Below are 21,698 nucleotides of genomic sequence, written 5' to 3'. Positions count from 1 at the left end.
CAGTACAGAGAGAATGTGCACACATGTAGTGGTTTCTGTACTGCACTCCTCACCCCAGCTACAATACTGCTGTTTGCCAAAAGGTCCCTAACATATAAGATGTCGTGGCTCAATGGGTAAAAATCAGTCCACCTCATCAAGAGACAATTCACAGGGAATGTTCTCCCAGGAGTCTGCTGAGAGCATCTCTCTGAGGCACAGAGGGTCAACCAGTAGCTTCTAGATATATAGGGGGTGGAGGGTTTCGTTTACAAAGCTAATGGGTCTTATCCAGTAATGGATTTCTACAAGCAACCTGGACAAAAACACTGTCTGCTCTCTTCTTTAAATAGAATATGCTTTTTTCCGCACAGAAAAAGCGCACATTGAAGGGCTCCATTGAACTCTCCCGAATCAAATGTGTCGAGATTGTGAAAAGTGACATTAGTATCCCATGCCACTATAAATATCCATTTCAGGTAAGTCCACTATGCCCAAGGGTTCTAGCTCCCCATTCCTTGGACAATGGTTGAAATCTTTAGTCTTTGTAATAGAAGGTGGGACAGGGTTGACTAGGATCTATATAGTTAGATCTTAGATTAACCCCAGAAGAAAACTGCTATGTTCTTACATCCATCCATCCATCCATCCACTCATTCATTCATTCAATTCAGCAAAGCACAAAATCTTGAAAAAGTTTTCTTACCTCATTTACTTTTCTCTTATGTCTTCCCTACCTCAACAAAAGTCCCAATTCTCTGTTCCTAAAGGAAGGGGGAAAACTATTAATGGCCCCAAGCCGGGTCGCCCGGGTGGCTCAGCAGTTGGGCATCTGCCTTTGGCTCACGACATTGTCCCAGAGTCTCGGGATCGAGTCCTACATCGGGATCCCTGCATGGAGCCTGCTTCTCCCTCTGTCTGTGTCTCTGCCTACCTCTCTGTCTCTCATGAATAAATAAATTTTAAAAATTAAAAATTAAATAAAATCTTTTTTAAAAAATGGCCCCAAGCCCAATTTTCTTTAAGTACAATTTACTCATGTTTTGGGGCAACAGATTGCAGTACTTGATTTTAAATTGTTTGGAGATTCTGGGACAAAAAGATTCAAATTTTATAATCTCAGAGCTATCTAGAGTTGTGTTGTTCAATATACATGTGGATGTTCAATATTTAAATGTAAATTAAACAATATTAAAAATTTCTGAGTCACACTAAGCCACAGTGGAATGAACATTTCACATGTTCAACAGCTGTGTATTGGACAGCACAGGTTATAAAACATTTCCACCATTGCACAAAGTCCTACTGGACAGAATTGGTGGAGGTTATCATTAGTCTTCAGGTCATGACATTGTCCAAATCTTGTCATCACTCTTGGCATCTATGACTCTGAAGGAGAGTAAATATCTCCTTGTACATTCTAGGGTACTGTTCCTCTTTGCCAATTTGAGAGGTAAATATTCCATTTTTAAATGTGATGTAGAAAAGGACTCTTTTCCTATTAGAAAATTGACCTCCACGGGTTGACATTTTTAGTAACGAAAATAAAACAAAGAGCATGCATTTTCCTATCATTAAAATTCCAATTAAAAATGAGTACATTTGGGTCCCCTGGGTGGGGGTTAAGCATCTGCCTTCCACTCAGGTCATGATCTTGGGGGTCCTGAGATGAAACCCCTAATTGGACTCCCTCCTCAGTGGGGAGTCTGCTTCTCCCTCTCCCTCTGCCTCTCCTCTCTCCCCTCATGCTGTCTCTCTCTCTCAAATAAATCAATGAAATCTTTTTAAAAATGACTACATTAAGGGAGTACCTGCACCCCTGACTCTTGATCTCAGCTCAGGTCTTGATCTTAGGGTTGTAAATTCAAGTCTTGTGTTGGGCTCCACACTGGACATGGAGCCCATTAAAAAAAATTTTTTTTTTAAGATTCATGAAAAAAACTGGTGAAATTCAAAGATCTGTACTCTAAGTTAGTAGTGTTGGACCAATGTCAATTTCCTGGTTTTGAAACTGTACTATGGTTATGTAATAAGATGTTATCATTAAGGAGAGGTGGGTGAAAAGAACACAGGAACTCTGTACTCTTTATAGAACCAGTGGGGTGGTTTCATATATTATTATATTATTTCAAACTAAGAAGTTTCTAAAATCTCGATTATACATTTTTCATCTAATTTCTTACTCTTTCATATGCCAGAAAGATTTTTTAATCACCTAAAAATTAATATGGGAAATAAATGTCCTGTCACATGGAGAGCTTATTCTCTAGCTGTTTTAATTTAGCAATGGCTTACTAGTAACATGGAATCTCAAACAAGTTGTGTGAGCTGTGGGGATTTACCCTGTGTCTGCACAGCATTCAAATATCTGAATTAAAAATGACACAGGTCCCCTAATCACCCAGATGTGTGCCTGTAAGTGACAAACGCCCAAGGCCCCACTCTCAGTTCAGTATGCTAGATGGGCCTACTGTCAGCCATCCATCTCTGGGTGCACCATTCACCTTGGAATCTGTGTGTATCTATCTCCAGGTTGTGCATGACAACTACCTCCTCTATGTGTTTGCTCCAGACCGTGAGAGCCGGCAGCGCTGGGTTCTGGCCCTTAAAGAAGGTAACTAATCTCCTGTGTAAATGGCTCCCACAGATTATTTGATTATAGGCTTGGGTTCCTCTGTAAGATAAAGGGCAGCTGATGGTCAAATATTTCTTGCTTTTGGTGTTGGTGTTGGATTCCAATTTTTCACCCTGGGCCCAAGAGGCAACAATCAGTACAGTGCAGGGTCAGCCAAATCCAGCCTACCACCCATTCTTATAAGGGTCTGAGCTAAGGATGGTCTTTGTATTTTTACATGGCCCCATTTTAAAACATTAGGGAAGTACCTCCATAATATATCGGTTTTTCCTACTGGTGAACAAAACCTAAAATATTTACTATCTGACCCTTTAAGAAAAAGTTTGCCAACTCCTGGTCTTGTGTGAAGAAGATGGGCCATTGAGTTAGATGACCTGAGTTTGAATCCCGGCTCTGCTACTGACTAGCCATGTGTGCGTGGGCAACGTCCTCAGCTGCTCTGCACTTCAGTTTCCCCTATCTATAAAAAAGGAAAGAAGGAGAGAGTGATAATAATAGTACCTGCCTCCAGAACTGCTTCAAGTAAAGCCCTTGAAACCAGCCTGGCCAGAGTCGGCACCCAATCAATGTTAGCTAGCTTTAACGGTTTTCAGGGCAGCAGGAAGGGTATTCCTTAAGGCTCCCCTTCCAGGCAGCATAATTAGAACCAGCAGAGTGTTTGGGTGTATGCGAGATGTGCAACCAGGCTGCTAAGGTGAAAATCCCAGCTCTGCCAGTTATGAGTATGTGACCTGGGGCTAGCTCTTTGACCTTCCTGTGTCTCCATTTCCTCAGCTATAAACTCTGACTAGTAACCATCGGTCACATCATTATTGTGAGAATTAAATGTGTAAAGACCCATCAGATACTTCCAACAATACCCAAAGAAAGTCCTCAACCAGTAGTACTGTTATTTCACCTGAAGCCCTGGATTTACAGGAGAACTGGGTTCAGATACTAATCTGTCCCTAAGTAGCTATAAGGACTAAGTATAAGCCAGCCATTTGGAATCTCAGGAGCTAGGATGGCTTTATCTGAAAAATGAGAATAAAAATACAGTTCTTATCTCCCTCCAAGGTCATTGTCTCAAATGGGGTATGAGCAGGCCAGCACTAGAGAAGCTAGAAAAGGCTCTCAAGTCATGGGACTTAGTATAAACATTAAGGAACAAAAGTTATCAAAAGGGCCCCAATTATGTCCATTGGCCGTTTTCCCTCTGTGGAGGGCTTTACTCACAGGATGTTAGAGCTGGAAGGAACATTTGAGATGGCTTGTCTAGATCTCCATTCCTTATACTTCTTTTCTTTGGCAAGAGAACCTCTTTTTTTTTTTTTCCTACCAAAGTCTCACTTTAAAGCCACAAATCTGGAACCGATAAAAGCAAAATTCCTGTGGTTGAAGGTAGAGAGACGAGGGGGTAGGGATCCCTCCTACTCAGTCTCCCCATTGCCCCTTGGGCACTTTTGTAGGGCCCGCTGATCCAGTCTAACAATCTCATTGAACAGACGAGGGTGTTGTCCAAGCAAGGGACCTACAATTAAGGCAAGGCCAGCCGCCAAGAACCCAGATCTGATGATGCCTAAGTCCAGCATGTACTGCTGCATAAATGGATATGCTTGGGGAAAAGACCATTTTTTCTGACTATTCTGGGTACTCCTCACTCAAGCTCACACAGCAGGGTCTGATTGCAGAGAGTTGGAAAGTTGGTAGCCCTTGGTAGACTGACCTGGAAGTAACTCTTCTACTGGTGCCGATCTCTTTCAGAAACAAAGAATAACAACAGTTTGGTGCCCATGTACCATCCTAATTTCTGGATGGATGGGAGGTGGAGGTGCTGTGCTCAGATGGAGAAGCTTGCAGTGGGCTGTGCTCAGTACGATCCAACCAAGAATGGTAAGGGACTGGGAATTCCCTTTCTCCTTTGCAAAATGACTGATCTCTCTAGTCATAGGAAGTAAAAGCTCTCAGCTTCCCGTCATCAGGAGGGTCAGGGCTTAAATACAAAATTCTGCATTTTCAGAACTTTCAGAGGGAAATCATCTGCCTCAACCATTAGTCTGCTGATGTTTTTTCATCTCAAACCTTATGTCTTTATACTCCTTGCTACTAGAAGTATGATCCTTGGACCAGTAGTGTCAACATCCCTGTGAGCTAGAAATATAAATTCTCTGACCCCATCCCAGGTCCACCAGATCAAAACTTGTGTTTTAACAAATCTCCTGGAGATTTGTGTACACAGTGAAGTTTGGGAAACACTGCTATAACCTTCAAGATAGAAAATGTAAATGACATCGTCTACTTAAATCTTAAGTTGTAGAGACAGATTTAGAGGTACATACATTATTTATTTATTATAATGGTGTCACGTCACACATGGGTTTAATTACACCAGCTCAACTTTATACTGTTGGAGGGGAAGAAAGCAAACCCCAAAACTGCTTACTGCACTCTGCGGCTTCTCCCTGCTTCCCCTTCAAACTCGCTGTTGATCTCTGTAATCTCAGAGAAAAGAAGGCCACAGCCTAAATGCAAAATGAAAACAAAAAACATTGTTTCTAATCCCTGGAGGTCAAAGGCCCCAGAACTTGAGATTGGTATGCAACCCGGCTTTCTCTCCCGCGATGGCTCTGGGACTTGAACCTTCAATGAAGTGCAGCTTCACCTGCATGCACTTTTACACATGGTGTGCTCCCATTCCTCACAGTTGTCTGGGGTAGATGGTGTGAAGTCACAGAAGCAGAAGACCTTGAGATGTTAGGTATGCTCAAGGTCACACCGTGAGGAAGTGCTCTGCCAAGCCATTGTTGAATAGCAATGATGGATCCTGTGAATTGTTTTGCTCCCATTCCTCTCTCCTCTCAACCTCTCTTACCCTAGCCACTTTTTCTCATCTCTCAGTTTCTTCTTTGCACAAAAACCTAATACCTCACGTTGACAACCCAAAACGGATGTGCTAAATGTAACACATGGCTGGGTTTTCCGTGGCTTCCTGAGTCACAGCCCCTCTTAGTACCACTTTTAAAACCACCGCTTCTCACCTTCCCCATTGGGAAAGAAAATTTAAGGTTGCCAGTCCCTTGCTTAGCCCAGAAGAACAATATATACCTAGTTTTAGAAGTGAATGATCTTCTGCATTATCCTACAGCCCATACTCACAAAGGCTAGTGTTTCATAAAAAAGAAACAGGTTTTATATGAGTGAAATCCACCATGATAACAAAATGGCCTGGGCTTTCTCCAGTGAGTAAAAGCCCTTTCCAAAGCCCAGCAGCCTGGTCTCCAAATTCCTGCCAGCACCTTGCTTGGGCCCTTAGACAAGTCACTTGGCCATCAAGGGCCCTAATGTCCTCATCTCTCCCATGTTAGGGAAAGTTTCAGGGGTCCTAAGATGAAACAATTTCTAAGCCCCTTTCCAGCTCTGGATTCTTTGAATCTGTATTTCCATTTTGCAGTTTTCACCCTGCATGTTGCTGCTGATCCTCTTTAGGGTGCATGGGATTTAACCTCCATTGAGTCTTAGACACAGGACCGGGGGCATCTGAATGACTCACCAGGATGACACTTGGAGAGGGCTTCTCATGCTGAACTTGCCACATGAATCCAGGGCCTAACCACTGTATAGTCACTCTGTTAGTGGTTGTGCATTTGTGTTGTGATAATGGGATTGTGGAAAGCTCTTAGCACAGCTGCTGGCATTGAGATGTCCGAGTTCTCAATAAATGGTAACTGTGCCTACCAGTCTTTCCTATCTGGGGACAGAGGAATCTGAACCTGAGATATAGCAGTATGTGTGTCTATGTCTGGAAAGCAACAGAGGTGGTTGGGTAAAAATGGACCCTGCTCTACCCAATCCACAGTGACACTCATTTCTGCAACCAGAACTGGCCCTGATGTCAGTACACACCAACTTCACACAGAGGGAGAAGAAAGAAGGGAAGACTAAGGCTAGAAGAAGAGATACCTGTCACAGAATGTTTAGGGCTACAAGAGGCCCAAGGCCACACAGCTCATTCCTGGTAGAGCTGGGGTGAGAACACCAGTCCCCTGGTGCTCTGAGTTGAGTGCTCAGTAGGAACCACGCTTCCAATTATGTTTGTTTTCTTCTTCTCGGTTAATCACAAACCCAGGTCAATACCCCACCGTGCTCTTGCTTAAGAAGTTAGCACAGGGGCTGGGTTCCCATGTCATTGTGTGGATCTCCTCTTACCACATTCCTGGGAGGTACTGTGCCAGTCAGGCAAGGATTAACCTTGTATGTGAGTCAACCTCACATGGAGATGAGGAGCTCACCACCTACTTATTGAGTCTATTCCCATTTTCTATCTAATTATTAAATAATTCTTTGAATTAAGCAGAAGCCTATGTGCTGCCTCCCATGCCCCACCTACTCCCAGACATTCAATTTTGGTCTATTGATTCCAGGCCTGACCTTTTCAGTGCCTCAAAGGAGAAATATCAAGAGACAGAGAGGAAGAGATGAAAGGAGAGAGAGAAGAAAAAGGAGAAAAAGATGAGAGGAGGAAAGAGAAAAAAAGGCAGAGAGGAGAGGTAAAGAGAGGGAAATGTGGAGACACAAACAGATAAACAGAGAGAGAGGTGCTTAGGGTGTTGTTTGGAGGAGATAGTAGGAACACATGCTCAGAAGCATTAACTAACACAATGACCCCTCCCTCACCGCACCCGCCCCCTCCCCAAGCCCACAGCTGCCTCAGGAAGCCAGTGAGTCACTGTTACCCTGAGTCATCAATTCCCACTCTGGGGTTTGGCATGTGGTAGGTGTGTTTGTGGAGGTCTCCCGGCCCACAGAGAAGGACACAAGCCTAACACCTCTGTAGCAACTGTTGGATTAGGTTTTTCCTAGGAACACAGAATATTGACTTCTAGAAGCTTCTAGTATCTCCTAGAAAATGAAATGGGGAACCAACATGCTAAAAGAGATAAAACTCAGGCTCTACACAGCCGATTTTCCTTTCTGTGTCTCAACATCTCCTTCTGACCCTTTGCTTCTAGTGTTCTCCCAAGGGCCTCTTTTCTCTGAAAAGCCCCCTGGCTGCTCACCTCCAGTTGGGCACATTCAGTTTCATGTTCATTTTGTTTTTCTGTTTTTCTTGTTTCAGCTTCAAAGAAGCCTCTTCCTCCTACTCCTGAAGACAACAGGGTAAGTGAGGGCACGGTGGGCGCCCAGCACTGCAGCTGCCTAACTAGCATGTCCCCTCTGCACTTTCCCCATTTGTCCAGATTTTTTCAAATCTTGGGCAATGCAGCAGGTTGTAGTAATTCAGTTGAAATGAACACACTGGGTTTCTTGGACCTGAACTGTCTCATGTGTCTATTTGCACAAAAGGACAATTCAGCTGCTAAAACCTCAGTTTATTTTATTCACTCAACAAAAACGTATTGGTATCAAACTGTATATCCAGCTACCTGACCACTTTGAGGTATAATAAAGCTATGTATATAAAATGATGTACTGGGGCACCTGGATGGCTCAGATGGTTAAGCATCTGCCTTCAGCTCAGGTTATGATCTCTGGGTCCTGGGATAGAGCCCCATGCCAGGCTCCCTGCTCAGCAGGGAGTCTGCTTCTCCATCTCCTTCTGCTGGTACCCCCACTCATGCTCTCTCTCTCTCTCAGATGAATAAATAAAATCTTTTAAAAAATAAAATAAAATGGTGTAATTATTCCACATCTTACTTTTGATAATAGTTAATATTTTTAAGTACTTCTACACTTTTACTATTTCAAAGATGTATATGTATATGTGTGTGTGTGTATATATATATATATATATATATATATATATATATATATATATACTATATATGTGTGTGTGTATGTGCCTCCTTTCCTCACTATCTGTTCTAGCCAGCCACTACAGAGGGTTATAGTTTTATTCACATTTTAAAGCTTGGGAAATCAAGTCCCAAGAGAGGTTTTGAGGCTTTTCCAAGGCCATTCAGCAACTTAGTTGTTAAGCTAGTAGGCAACAGAGTTTCAGGCATGGTGGTTTTAATTCAAGTGGTGGTTCTCAAAGTGTGGTCCCTGGACCAGCAGTATTGGTATCACCTGGGAGCTTGTTAGAAATGCAATATAAATGCTCAAACTGGATCCCAGATCTACTGTCTTCATAATTCTGGAAGAGGGTCTCAGCAATCTGAGTTTTAATAAACCTCCAGGTAATTCTGGGGCACAATGAAGTAGGGAGAAACACTGATCTAATGTATTGATCTATAAGATTTAAGTAATACCAAGCCAGCTCTGGGGAAGCCAACTCTGGCTGCAGATGGTTTCCCTCATAGTCCCACCTATACAGGGTGGAGGTTGTATCTAGGCTCTGAGTATTATTACACATTATTATTATTATTATTATTATTATTATCATTATAAGCAGATTTCTCACCATATGAATGTCTAACAGGACATTTGAATGTTTTTCAGAATGTGAGATAGTGCAGAGATTTTTGCATTCTTGGCCCTCTCCCATTAAATGCTAGCAGCACACCTAAACCTTTGTGACATTCACAACACTCCCATAGATGTCAAGATGCTCCCTATGGAAAGGTACCACCATCGTTTGAGAACCCCGCTGTGACCTATCTTTTCACAGAGATCGATCAATTAGTTGGGCCTATAATGGGATGAATACCATGATGTCACAGCCCTCTTTAATCTCCAAGTGTCCTTGAATACAACTCCTTCCTCCATTAGCTGTGGGGGTGAAAGCCTCAGTCCCATTGACTCTCATCTGCAGTACTCCAAAACACTACCTAATGAGCTCCACCAATATCTAGACTTCAGATCCTAATCTGACTCGTACATTAGTATGACAAGTTTTTCTTTTTAAATCTCTGGGATTTTTATACCGCCAAATGCTTCAATGTCCTCACAGACATTTTGGTTTCCCAACACCACCATATCTCATCATCACCAGTAATCTCAGTCTCTTCCATATATACTGTCTCACAAAATCTGCCAACCTGTAGCAAGTGTGCCCTTCCTGAACTTCCACAATTGTTTGCTTGTAGTCTCTTCTTCATGTCTTCAATATATCATCCTTAAAAAAATGCTGAGGAGTAGACACTTAGGCAAGAGAGCCCCTAAGAGGAAGAAGGAAGTCCATGTGCTATCAAAGAGAAAGCATTAAGGCTAATTCAAGTGCTAAGCTTAGCTATATTCATTTCCCCATTTGGGCCTCTGTTTCCCCATTTCAAACAAAAGAATGGATTGAATGATCTCTCAGAGGCATTCCAGTTCTGGTAGTCTATGATTCTATAGATCTGGACAAAACCACAGTCAAATCAGAAAAGTCTGTACTGAATAACCTAGCACTGACTGCATCACTTTCACCAAGAATATGACGCTTTCCGCAGAGAGGCTATAATGTGTGACCAGCAGACTTTTATGAAAAGCATGTGGCTGCTTGGAATTCACTGTGGTCAAAATTCACCACACAGAATGAGAGGGGAAATGAATTCCAGGTACTGAGTGTCTTTGTGTCATATTCAGCACTGTAGTCCTAAGTCATAAAGAAACCCAACTAGAGAAGGCAGGTGGTTTTAGTGAATACCCAGTGGATTGTAGGAGCTGATGTGTTGACCCAGCATAGAATCAGGAGCAAGTTATAATTTAAGGACTTGTTGATTTTGTTCTGCAGTTTATCTCCTGTCTATGTCATTGCTTGGTTTTGTTTTCTACCTCCTCCAGCGATCACTTCGGGAACCCGAAGAAACCATTGTCATTGCCTTGTATGACTACCAAACAAATGACCCACAGGAACTCATGCTACAACGCAATGAGGAGTACTACCTGCTGGACAGTTCCGAGATTCACTGGTGGAGGGTACAGGACAGGAATGGGTAAGGCATCTTTGTGGTTGCTGTGCCAGCGCTTGACGTGAGGTGGGAATAGAGAAAACACTGGAATGATTTGTCCTCCCTCCGTCAGCATGACCACTTCACTGATGTAGGAGAAGAGAGCAGAGTTAGGAGGAAAAGGAAGGCAGAAGTGGGTTGAGGGGTTCTTTCCACTTCTCAGAAGTGGCAGAGGCAGTCACTTGCTATGCTCTCTACCCATCAAGCACTCCCAGTCTCTGAGCCCATCTAAAAATTCCTGGATTTTTCCACAGACATCCGCAGAGCAGGAGATTGGCAGCTTGTTCTACAAGGAAGCACTATTTTCTTGAGTGTTTGGATGAGACTGAAGGCACATCCCATCATGACGTGTCTATTTTCAAAGAAAAGAAAAGACATGTAGAAATAGTACAGATTAGTGGTTATATTAAGAAGTATCAGGAAGAAGATATGAAAGAGTAGCTACGTTACCAGTCTTTGAACTAGCCATCTACATGAGTCAGGGAGAAAGTTAAGTTGTGCTAATACCAATTGTCCACTATAGGATTTGAGCCTTTCTCTGATCTGAAATACAACAAAATTACTTTTGTTAACCTTCAGAATGCCTAGGATATATATGACTTAGATACTAGCATGAAAACCTTAGTTGTAATGTTTTTAAGTTTCTCAGGTTTGTGCTGCTTTATAAGGCTTTAGTTTTTCATTTTAATACATCAGAGGTATTTGCCCAAGCCACAGAATATTCTCCAGAATATGATTTCAATGATTGCATAAATCCGATACAAAAGTGTACCATAATTAGGAATCCCCTTTTGGGGCATTCAGATTACTTCCAGTATTTTGCAGATATTAACAACACTGCAATGAACATTCTTGTATGTTAATATTAGGGGTTTATGTATTCTTAAAGTATGAGGTTATTACTGATTAAAGATATAAATAAGAAAAATACTCCATAACTGTGACATTTGGATGACCTAAATTGATGTCTTATTTAAAAAAAAAAAAAATCCAACCTCCATTTGTGCCCATATCAATCCCAAAAGTAATCACTATCAACATTTTCTTGTGTATCCCAGACAAAAAGTTATACATACACAAATGCATCCTTTCTTTTCACTTGAACAAAGGTGATTCATTCTGTTCATCTTGCCTTTAACCTTTGGTAATGTGTCTCAGAGATCTTTTCATATCAGCAGATACAAATCTACTTTGTTTTTTAAATAATTGCATAGTTTTGGAAGATATGCTTGGTTTTTTTTTTAAAGATTTAATTTATTTATTCATGAGAGACACAGAGAGAGAAAGAGAGGCAGAGACACAGGCAGAGAGAGAAGCAGGCTCCATGCAAGGAGCCCGATGTGGGACTCGATCCTGGGTCTCCAGGATCACGCCCTGGGCCGAAGGCGGCACTAAACCACTGAGCTGCCCGATAATGCTTGTATTATAAATATTTGAATGATCTGAAATGGTGGGACACTTAGTTTCCAAGTCATTTGTTTTCTTCATTTGTTATTTTAAACAAGGCCACAGTGAAGATGCTGTATTGCTCATGCTCATGTTTCCAGGCAATGTTTTGAAAAAAGATTTGCAACATATATATTTTTGAAAATATATTTTTCTTTTGAAAAAGTATACATCTCACATTCTAACTACAGAACTGTTGAATTAGAGCATGTCTCCATTTTGATAGATAATTCCGTCAGAACGATTGCCAAATTTATATTCCCACTACCCACCAACAGTGTGTGGGAGTGTCAACAGTGGGTATCACTAACTTTAAAAATATAATTTAAAAAAAGCTAATATGATGAATAAAGAAAGAAGCATACAAATATCTTTAGGTTAAGGCCATAGTTTTTACATACAAATTTGTTTCATCACATCACCTTCTCTTTAAGTAGCCTCATTGATGCCATTATAGGGGAGAGTGAAAGACGGGTGTAAAATATGGTTAGCTCAAGAACTGTATTCTGGGAGACAGTGTTGCTGGCTAGCTGAGACCAGAGCTAGTTTCCCTCTCTAGCTGACTCGTAAGGCAAGTAAGGTCAGTCACATCACCTTCTCTTTGCCTATTATAAGGAGTCCCACATCAGAGACAGGTATAAGACTTCCTGGTTCTACAAACACCAGAACTTACTCAGAAATTCACTCCTCCAGTCAACTGACATTTGTTTAGCACACCTAATGTGCCAGGAAACTTCTTCTCCTGGGTTTCACTTCCCCAAATGACAGTGGCACCCTTTGTTCAGTGGCCTGTGGAAATGCTCAGCTCTGCACTTCAAAGGCCATCAAAGAGGACACCCTAAAGTCTAGCTGGTGTTTTGGGAATTTCCCCAGTGTGCTTTGTCATAATGCAGGATAGTGGAAAGTACACAAGATGGGGAGACAGAAGACTTGGACTGGATATCAACTACTTTTGTAGGTCTTTGGAAAAGTCACTTATGCTTCGTGGGTCTATTTCCTTATCTACAAAATGCAGATGGTAACATCAGCTCTGTCTGTTTCATAGTGTTGAGGAAGTCAATGAGATGATAAAAGTGAAAGAAGCTTTGTAAATTCTACATCCACATGCAAGGGGAAGAGAATTACCGTTGGTGATAATGATATTATCACATGATGTTATGTGGTTGGCATATTAGAACACGGTTATTCTATTTAAAAGTAAAAATGGTATCAGATCTATTAATATAATTGTAAACGTATGGCATGACAAAACCAGACATGATCAAGTGGACTCAAAAAGATAGATATAAAAGAAATAGCAAATTTTAGAATAACTTGACTTCTTTCGATTGACAGACTGCCATGAACACCATATTCAGAGTAATTCTGAAGCTGGATGTTCAATTCTCCAAAGCAAGCACACCACGATTGACTAGCAGTGTCAGCCATGGGTACAGGTTATGAGACAATCATCTCATATTTGGCATCCCCATTTTTGAACTCTTCATTCCTCAAAACCATTCTGTGAAATAGAGTATACATTCCTCATTAAATATCATCACTAGATTGAAAAATGGCTTTATTATATAAAAATTAAAATATGCTTTATGAAACAAAGAGCAAGAAACTCTTAGGCATCTTTTTATAGACTAGCAGAGTCAGGAGGAACTTTATGTGGAATTTAGTTTAGGGTCTTCATTTTACAGAGAGGGAGCCAGAGGCCCAGAGAGTCCAAAGGACATTGCTTTTGTCTTGTAGTATTAAATGTAATAATGAATGTGAACATGCTTTGAAAAATACAGTGCTATACACAAATGTAAAGTATTTTGGTGTGCTGATTAGTCTCTTTATCCATATGTCTTTGTTTATGCACATCTATGTATTCCTGCTCAAAAGAAACTCTCACCTCTAAATCCAGTGTGATTCTTCTTTTTTCTCATGTTTTACCATTTACGTTTAAAGGAGTTCAATTAACAACAATAAAATATTAGGAAGGCCTTGAATTAAAAACTTATAACACTGACTGGCAGTATCTTTTGGGACCTGTGGTTGGAAAGTGATTTTTTTATACTTTAATTATTTTGGCTTCCTCACTATAAAATGGTAGCACAAAAGTGGAAAAAATTCTGATTGTCGCACCCCAAAGAAAATGTTTCCTTATAGAAAATAGAGACCAAACATTAATATTTTTTCCACTAGAGGAAATTTCACAATGAGGAGAGCAACAAATATAGCTTTTTAAGTAAAGTAGTCGCTTCTTATTTATTATGGTTTATATTTTAGTGATGAAACCTATTGCCTTTAACAGATGGCAGAGTTTTGTTATTTTTAGTGACTCTTTTATTCTAAAACTTTAAAGTGTCTTATCAAGAATGCCAAATACTGTGGGACTCCGCCATCTTTAAATGACTTTTAGTGGATTGAACAACCTCTAAAATAGAGATGTGAAAGTTTGTCCTATAATAGTCTAAACATGAATTTCCCTTTTAACAGGCATGAAGGATATGTACCAAGCAGTTATCTGGTGGAAAAGTCTCCAAATAGCCTGGAAACCTATGAGTAAGATATTTTATATATTTTCTAAAAATATGGTACTACGGTCCTCCTTAGATTAGGAGTAAATTATTGATTGATTATAAAAGTACCAGCATTTTTTTTCTTCTTGTACTTTGATCCCTAAGTAAATAGTAGAGGAACATTTTAAATAGGAGAAGAGGACTGACATATGTAGTGACCTCCCCTTTTATCAGAGATGACTCTAAGATCCCTACACAGATTGCAGTAAAAGGAAAGGTTCTTCTGAGAATGTTGGTCTTACTTGAGAAGCAAAAAACCAATATGAACACTGGATCAAATACAAACTCACTTTAAAATATGCTTTAAGGCATACTTCCAATACCAAAATAGCAGACAAAGAGGTATTAAATATCTGCTTGGCTTGTATTGTTTACTTCAGGTTGTCATCTACAGAAGAGTTCACATGGATATAATTTTAATGGAACTACTTAGTGTTTAATGAAATCCAATTGTAGTGGACAATGTACTCACCATGTCCATATGTTCCCTAGCTCAGCTGCTAAAAGGCCCAGAAGCAATAGCACCATAGCACCAGAATAGCATTTGTTCACAGATCTTCATTTCTAAATAGCACTTCCCACTAAAATGGAGTTCTTGGAGAAATGGCTTGGGGATTCAGAGTTGAGGCAGGGACAAAAACAGGATGAACTTGGAACACCTTGCACCAAAAAGTAAAGAAGTACTGCCCCCCCAAAATATTTTAATGATGTGGACTCTTGAAATGGACACAGAAGTCAGCTTAAAATTATACCTTCTGGCCAAATATAAGACAACTTGAGTATCAAAATAAGTAATGACAGTAATGGACTACAATCCATTGAATAAAATAAGAATCAATAACAAGCATAGTTTGATAGACTAGAAATTTCTTTCTTACCATACAGTGCCAGCTAATGAATGTAGAAGGAATGACCACGTTTAAAAATCACCATTTGTAACTCAAAGTATCAACTAATTCAGAGAAGAAACGTCAATGAAAATTTCAGAACTAGGGAGGTGAAAGTTTGATATTTACCTAGTTTCAAAGTATCTTCTCATAAATCACTTATTAGTAATAAAGTGGAAATATTTGATAAACCTCTATCTTAACCAAGTGATCAAAGTTCACAACACAAGTCTCCTGACGTGATACACTGAGAAGGACACAACATCACTGCTGTGCTACCCTGGCCCAAACATGCATAATCTGAATCTCATCATGAGAAAATAATACACAGATTCATATTCTACAATATAACTGGCTTTTTAATAATGTTAATATCATAAAAGACACAAAAGACTGAGAAATTGGTCCACATTAAAGGAGCCTAAGGAGATGACTAGCAATCTTGAGCCATTAAAAAAAAAAAAAAAATAGGGCCACCTAGGTGGCTCAGTTGGTTAAGTGTCTGACTCTTGATTTCAGGTCGGGTCACGATCTCAGGATCCTGAGATTGAGCCTGGTGTTGGGCCCATGCTGTGCTTGGAGCCTGCCTAAAATTCCCTCTCTTCCTTTTCCTCAGCTCCTTTCCCTCACCTCTCTCTCTCTCTTCCTCTCTTAAAAAAAAAAAAAAGTGACAAAACACATCATTGGGACAACCAATAAAATTCAAACCAAGTCTGAAATTAGATAATAGTATTGCACTAATGTTAAATTTCCTGATTTCGGTAATTGTACCATGTTTATATAAGTGTATGTTCTATTTCTTAGAAATACATAGGAGTAAAAGTCTATTCTCAAATGGTTAGGAATTATATATATATATGTGTGTATGTATATATATATATACATATATATATTCAGAGGGAATGGTAAAGCAAATATATAAAATGTCAGAAGTTAGTTCATTTGGGTCAAGTGTATATGGGAGCCCTTTTATAGTATTTTACACCTTTTCTATACATTTGAAATTATTTAAAAATGAAAAATATTTAAGTCCTTACCAAATGTAAGATACCAGGGTTGAAGAATATTAGCTAATGAAGACTTCTATCAACTCATTTGGGCTCTTATTAGTTCAAATGTGGTCAAGTTATTTGTTGCTTAAATTCTAATGGACTCTGTAGTGAAGAGCTATCATTTTCTGAAGAGTCTCTCAACCTGAGACGGGCTTTGATCAAGTATGTGTGAGTAGCCCCTCCCTCAGCTAACAGAAGAGTCATCGGTTCCAAGAATACTTGAGCCGCAATGAAACATGTATGAAATATGCTTAAATAAAATTCTTTCATTTTTATAGTCAATGCCTTTAGGAAAAAATAGGCATTTATTTCAAATGATCACTAGGCTGGGAACTTTTGTTTGTTTTTGCTTTTAATCAGAATCTCATCATTTACGATAGAAGGGGCAAACTCAAAATTCCAACAGAGTATAAAGCACTAGAGAATGGTAGAGCCTGGGGCAAATAAAAAAGTGTATGCCCCCTCCCGATGGTACTTTAAGTCATAAACAAAACAAAACATGACACCATACAAGCAAAACAGTCTGTGAGCCCTATCTATTCTACATACTGTCAGTTTGCATTTTCAGATTATAGAATCATAGCTAGAGAATAAAATGACTCACAAGCAGACATCCAGACATTTAGAAGTACATATATATATATACACACATATATATACACATGCACATATACTTTTAAAATATATTTTTACATTAGATATACAATATTTATATTAGAAATATATCTATGTTTATATTAGAATTGTATTATCTATTTCTAAATATACATATATACATACATATATATGTATGCATGTATTAAAAATACTCAATATGATAACTTTTTATCCTTGAACTTAATATTGTCTAGTTTCAGGTGATATTTGCATAAGAACTCAAAAATATACCAGCTGGGAACAAAATCATGGTTTGGTATATCCATTGATTGGCTTCAGGTCTCCTGCCCTGATTGGCGGCATACCCTTGGGCAAGTTTTCTCACCAGGCTGAATCTCAGATCCCTTTTCCTTAAACTGAAGGGTCAGACAAGATGAAGGAGACATTCTAGCTGGCATTCCCTCCCCATCCTTGAACTCAGGATAGACATCACTCTTAGTGACACACCTACCTACTGAGCTGAGGTGCATAGCTTTAGGCAGCTACTGATCAGAGCTTGCACATGAAATGAAGCATATTTTCCATCCCTCAACTAGATAAGTTTCAAGAGCCCACTGAGGTATAAAATACCGGGGCAGCCTGGGTGGCTTAGCGGTTTAGTGCCACCTTCGACCCAGGGCTTGATCTTGGAGACCTGGGATCGAGCCCCACATCGGGCTCCCTGCATGGAGCCTCCTTCTCCCTCTGTCTGTGTCTCTGTCTCTGCCTCTCTCTCTCTCTCTGTCTCGAATGAATGAATGAATGAATGAATGAATGAATGAATAAATAAATAATCTTTTTTAAAAAAATACCATTCAGTTGCATGATGTTCAAAAGCCCAGATGGATCCACTTATTTGTGGCTACTTTCTAACAGCCCAACAAGTTTGACAAGTAGTATTCCTTGCCCACCCAGAACTTCTCTCCTCTGGGGTTTATACTTTCCTAAAACTGGTTGTTAACTGATAATCATTCTATCTCCTCTTATCTAAGAAGTAGCCAGGGAAGCCAAGATGTGGTTCATGTTAACAGCAACATTCAAAAACTTCATCCCTAAAAATCATTCATATTCTTCTTACCACTTTTTAGGTTTTTTACCAGACCCCCAAATTATAGAAATAATATAATTACTTTGCAGATCTTGAAAACCAGTCTAAATGAGAAAAACACTGCATTTGCTTTACAAGCCTAAACTTCCAAATTTTACTTAATTTTTATAGCTGTCCTAGCCTCATTCTATTTATAATCACCCACAGACTTATGAAATGGAGAAACTAAAGTTTTTCTAAAGTTTTATCATGGAAAATTTCGAACATGCACCAAAGTAGGGAGGATAATATAACGAACCTCCATGTACTCAAAACACAGTTTCAAAAATTACCAATACTTTACCAATTCTGATTCATTTGTTCCCTTCCAATTAAACATTTTATTACCTGGAAATGGTTCGTGCCTTTGTTTTTAAGTTTGAAAGCACTGGTATAGACAGAAAATGACCAAATCATTTTCTAGCATTATCTTTTATAAGTAAATAATAAAAATAATTTAACTGCATTGACATATGACTTTTTCCTGCTTTCAGGTGGTACAATAAGAGTATCAGTCGAGACAAAGCTGAAAAACTTCTTTTGGACACAGTAAGTCTTCTTAACCGACCTTTAGACTTAACACAAATTTTGCTTTTTTTCTTTCCAGCCATGTTGTGCTTTATGCCAACAGTAAATCACATACTGGATTACAGTGGTTTTCATGTCCAGTGAAAATATTCTGGGGATTTATAGAAACAAGCATATATATGATACGATAAGAAACTCAGGGAGGGTCCAAGGCGTTATTAGTGACACACAACTGTCACAACAGGTATAGTGGTCTTTCTGGCTGCGATGGCTGACCCTGGGGAGCCATGGGGCTAGTTTGCCTTGCCTACTTCTCTGACTAGGTCAAGGGTGACTGTGACTTAGATTCTACTGGGTTGGGTTGTGTATCCAGAAGAAATATATCGCTTGTTTTAACTGATTTTTATGCAGCACTTCTCAAGAGCCATGCAGTATGGGTAGCAAGTCTGATCTTGCTCAGGGATGCCAGAATTAAGGGAGAGAGTAATGAGAAGAAGGAAAGCATGGTGTGATGGGAAAAGTACAGGTTCTAGTTCCTGTTCTGTTACCAACACAGTAACTTTCTTCTTCCTGGACCTTAGTTTCTCAATGAATACAAGATGGACATATCCTCAATCAGCGATGATAGTTACCTAGAACTCATACTGTCACCCTTTGCTCCTAATCTTATGTGACACAACTGATCATGGTCCATGGCTTTAGGATCCTCCTCAACATGGTGCTCCAGGCAGCTGCCATCAGTTGATTGGCACTCAAGGTGAACCCTCTCTGTCTAGACCAGAAGGTCATTTGTTGTTCTAGGACAGTGCCTCTCAAATATCTGTATTGATGGATCACTCTTTTTGTGGTTGGTTTTCAATTTCAAATTTGTCACAGACTTACATTTGTAAAATAAATAAAAATGAACTAATTTTTTTCTAATAACTAGAAAAAAATAACGGGGCCAAGACACCAAAAAATGCAAGTTCATTCTTTTACTAGTCTTAGATTCATTAGACAGAAAATTACTCTGATTGCTATAAAAAATTTCTAAATGCTTACTCTCAGTTTCTCTTTTTGTGTGTGGCAGACCAGCAACAATTTGCCAACTAGCACACATTCACAGATCACACTTTGAGTCCACTGAATATTGCATTTATAGCTCTTTCAGAGAAACCAACTGCATGGAGTTTCTCAGAAAAAGTCCTCCCCAGAGCAATCAATTACTTTACCAGCATATATGCCTAGAGGAGTGATTCTCAGGCCTGTCTGCACATTAGAATCTTCTGGGAAATATTTTTTAAAATACCAGTGCCCAAGCCCCACCCCACATTAAGTCAATCCGAATATCTAGTTGGTAGGATCTTGGCATTAGTAATTCAGAGAAAAATCTCTCCAGGTGAGTCTGATATTCAGACGATGTTAATGACCTGTGCCCAACACTAGCCTTACTGGTGACACCAGTAAACAGTAAGTATGAGTTGACTGAAGCATTAGTCACCCTGTGCCAAAATGTCAACCCTATTCTTGCCATTTTACCATACAACATTTTCCCATTTGGGTTTAAAGATTTTTCTATCTTTAAGAATTTTAAATAAAACTGCAAATCTTTCCTGCACACAATGCAGGTGGGGTGACCAACTCATCCTGGTTTGCCTGGGATGGTCCCAGTTTTAAAACTGAGAGTCCTGTGTCCAGGAATCCCCGCCCCGTTCAGTCCTGGGCAAACTAGGACAGCTGGTCACCCAACCTGGTAGCCAACTATTTGCACAGTGGTTAGGGATGAGCCACAGAGAAGGGAACATGGGACCAGGCCGGGAAGGGAGTGAAAGGCTGTGATGGGAAGGTGGAGGGTTAATGAATAGTGCCAAAGAATAATTCGAAGCAATACAGTTAATTATTAGCATGCTATTTACTTTTCTAGAAAGGGAAAATGGTAACAGATTGATTCATTCTACCAAAGGCAAAAATAGAACTTCTATAAGAGGAAAAGGCTGGGGAGAAGGAAAACCCACAGTCATCCTGGGAACACTGAACTTCATTTTTTTCGGCTAAGTTGCCGTTTAGCAAGCAGCTAGCATAGAGGACAAGGTGAGATGTTCTGCCCTTCGGTAGCTTGTTCTCATCAAAGAGAGCAAGTTCAGTTGTTTATGGATTTCCCAAAAGACTGTGTGTGCTTCCCAGGGAGGGATGCATGAGAGGCAGCCTGTGTTCAGACAGCTGTCTCCGTTAGCAGCGCCCCCCCACCCCCCCACTCCACCCCCACCCCCCGGCCGTGGTGTGTGTGCACCATTTCCTTGATTACAATTGCTGGCTCTAAGCTCGAGTACCTTATGATTTTGCTGAGCACAAGACTAAGCCCTTAGGGGTACTTGAGACAGGATCTTTGACCTCTATAAGCCTTAGACTCTACTGGGAAACAAGACAAACTGAAGAGTGAGGGGATAATCCAAGGTAAACTATGAATATGGGACAGGCTTTCAGTGGCCTCCGAGTTCAGAGAAGACCCTGAGGAGTTCCAAATCTCATGGGGAGGGGGTGTGGGGAGGAATTGAGCTGAGTCATGACAGGACTCTGGTTTCTCCTTGGTTCCACATCAACTCAGCACTTAATTATTTCCTGCAGTCCCCAGGAGACCATGCATTCGAATCACTGTACAACTCTTAGAAATCCAGCATCCCAGTGGGCCCCGCCCCAGACCTGCAGAATCAGAATCTCCAGAGGTAGTTCCTGGGAATCTGTATTTTTTCAAGTCAAACTTGTGTTGTCTGGGCTGCTGACTCAGCTCCCAGTTCCCCAACCTATGTTATTGGACAACATAGTAAAACCTGACTGATTGGAACTAATTGAGAGGATTGCCAAATTAACTTAAAACCTGAATTATAATGAGTTTAAACAAGTATGGTTGTGTTATTTTCAATCGCACATTGGTTAATGAAGTGTCGTTACCCATAGAGCACTTGAAACAGCCCACATGAATGACAAGCTGAGGAGGTTTCCCGTTTTACAGCAGTACTTTGGAGACATTTAAATACACTTTGCCTGCTGGGGCAGTTGAGACATT

The 21,698-nt window shown here is 40.1% G+C and overlaps 1 protein-coding gene across 1 annotated transcript in view; it reads left to right on the top strand.

Annotated features, from left to right (window-relative positions):
• ITK (IL2 inducible T cell kinase) overlaps positions 1-21,698 on the top strand; it is a 63,562-nt gene that overhangs the window by 20,210 nt on the left and 21,654 nt on the right. The window contains exons 2-8 of the mRNA XM_072824366.1: positions 354-458; positions 2,512-2,593; positions 4,358-4,486; positions 7,710-7,750; positions 10,298-10,449; positions 14,383-14,448; positions 18,622-18,676. Coding sequence (XP_072680467.1) covers positions 354-458; positions 2,512-2,593; positions 4,358-4,486; positions 7,710-7,750; positions 10,298-10,449; positions 14,383-14,448; positions 18,622-18,676 — 630 coding nt within the window. The remainder of the gene's footprint in view (positions 1-353; positions 459-2,511; positions 2,594-4,357; positions 4,487-7,709; positions 7,751-10,297; positions 10,450-14,382; positions 14,449-18,621; positions 18,677-21,698) is intronic.

This window comes from Canis lupus, chromosome 4 (genome assembly GCF_048164855.1).
Source record: "Canis lupus baileyi chromosome 4, mCanLup2.hap1, whole genome shotgun sequence".
Classification (NCBI taxonomy): domain Eukaryota; kingdom Metazoa; phylum Chordata; class Mammalia; order Carnivora; family Canidae; genus Canis; species Canis lupus.
This window is presented reverse-complemented; position numbering and strand designations above follow the sequence as displayed.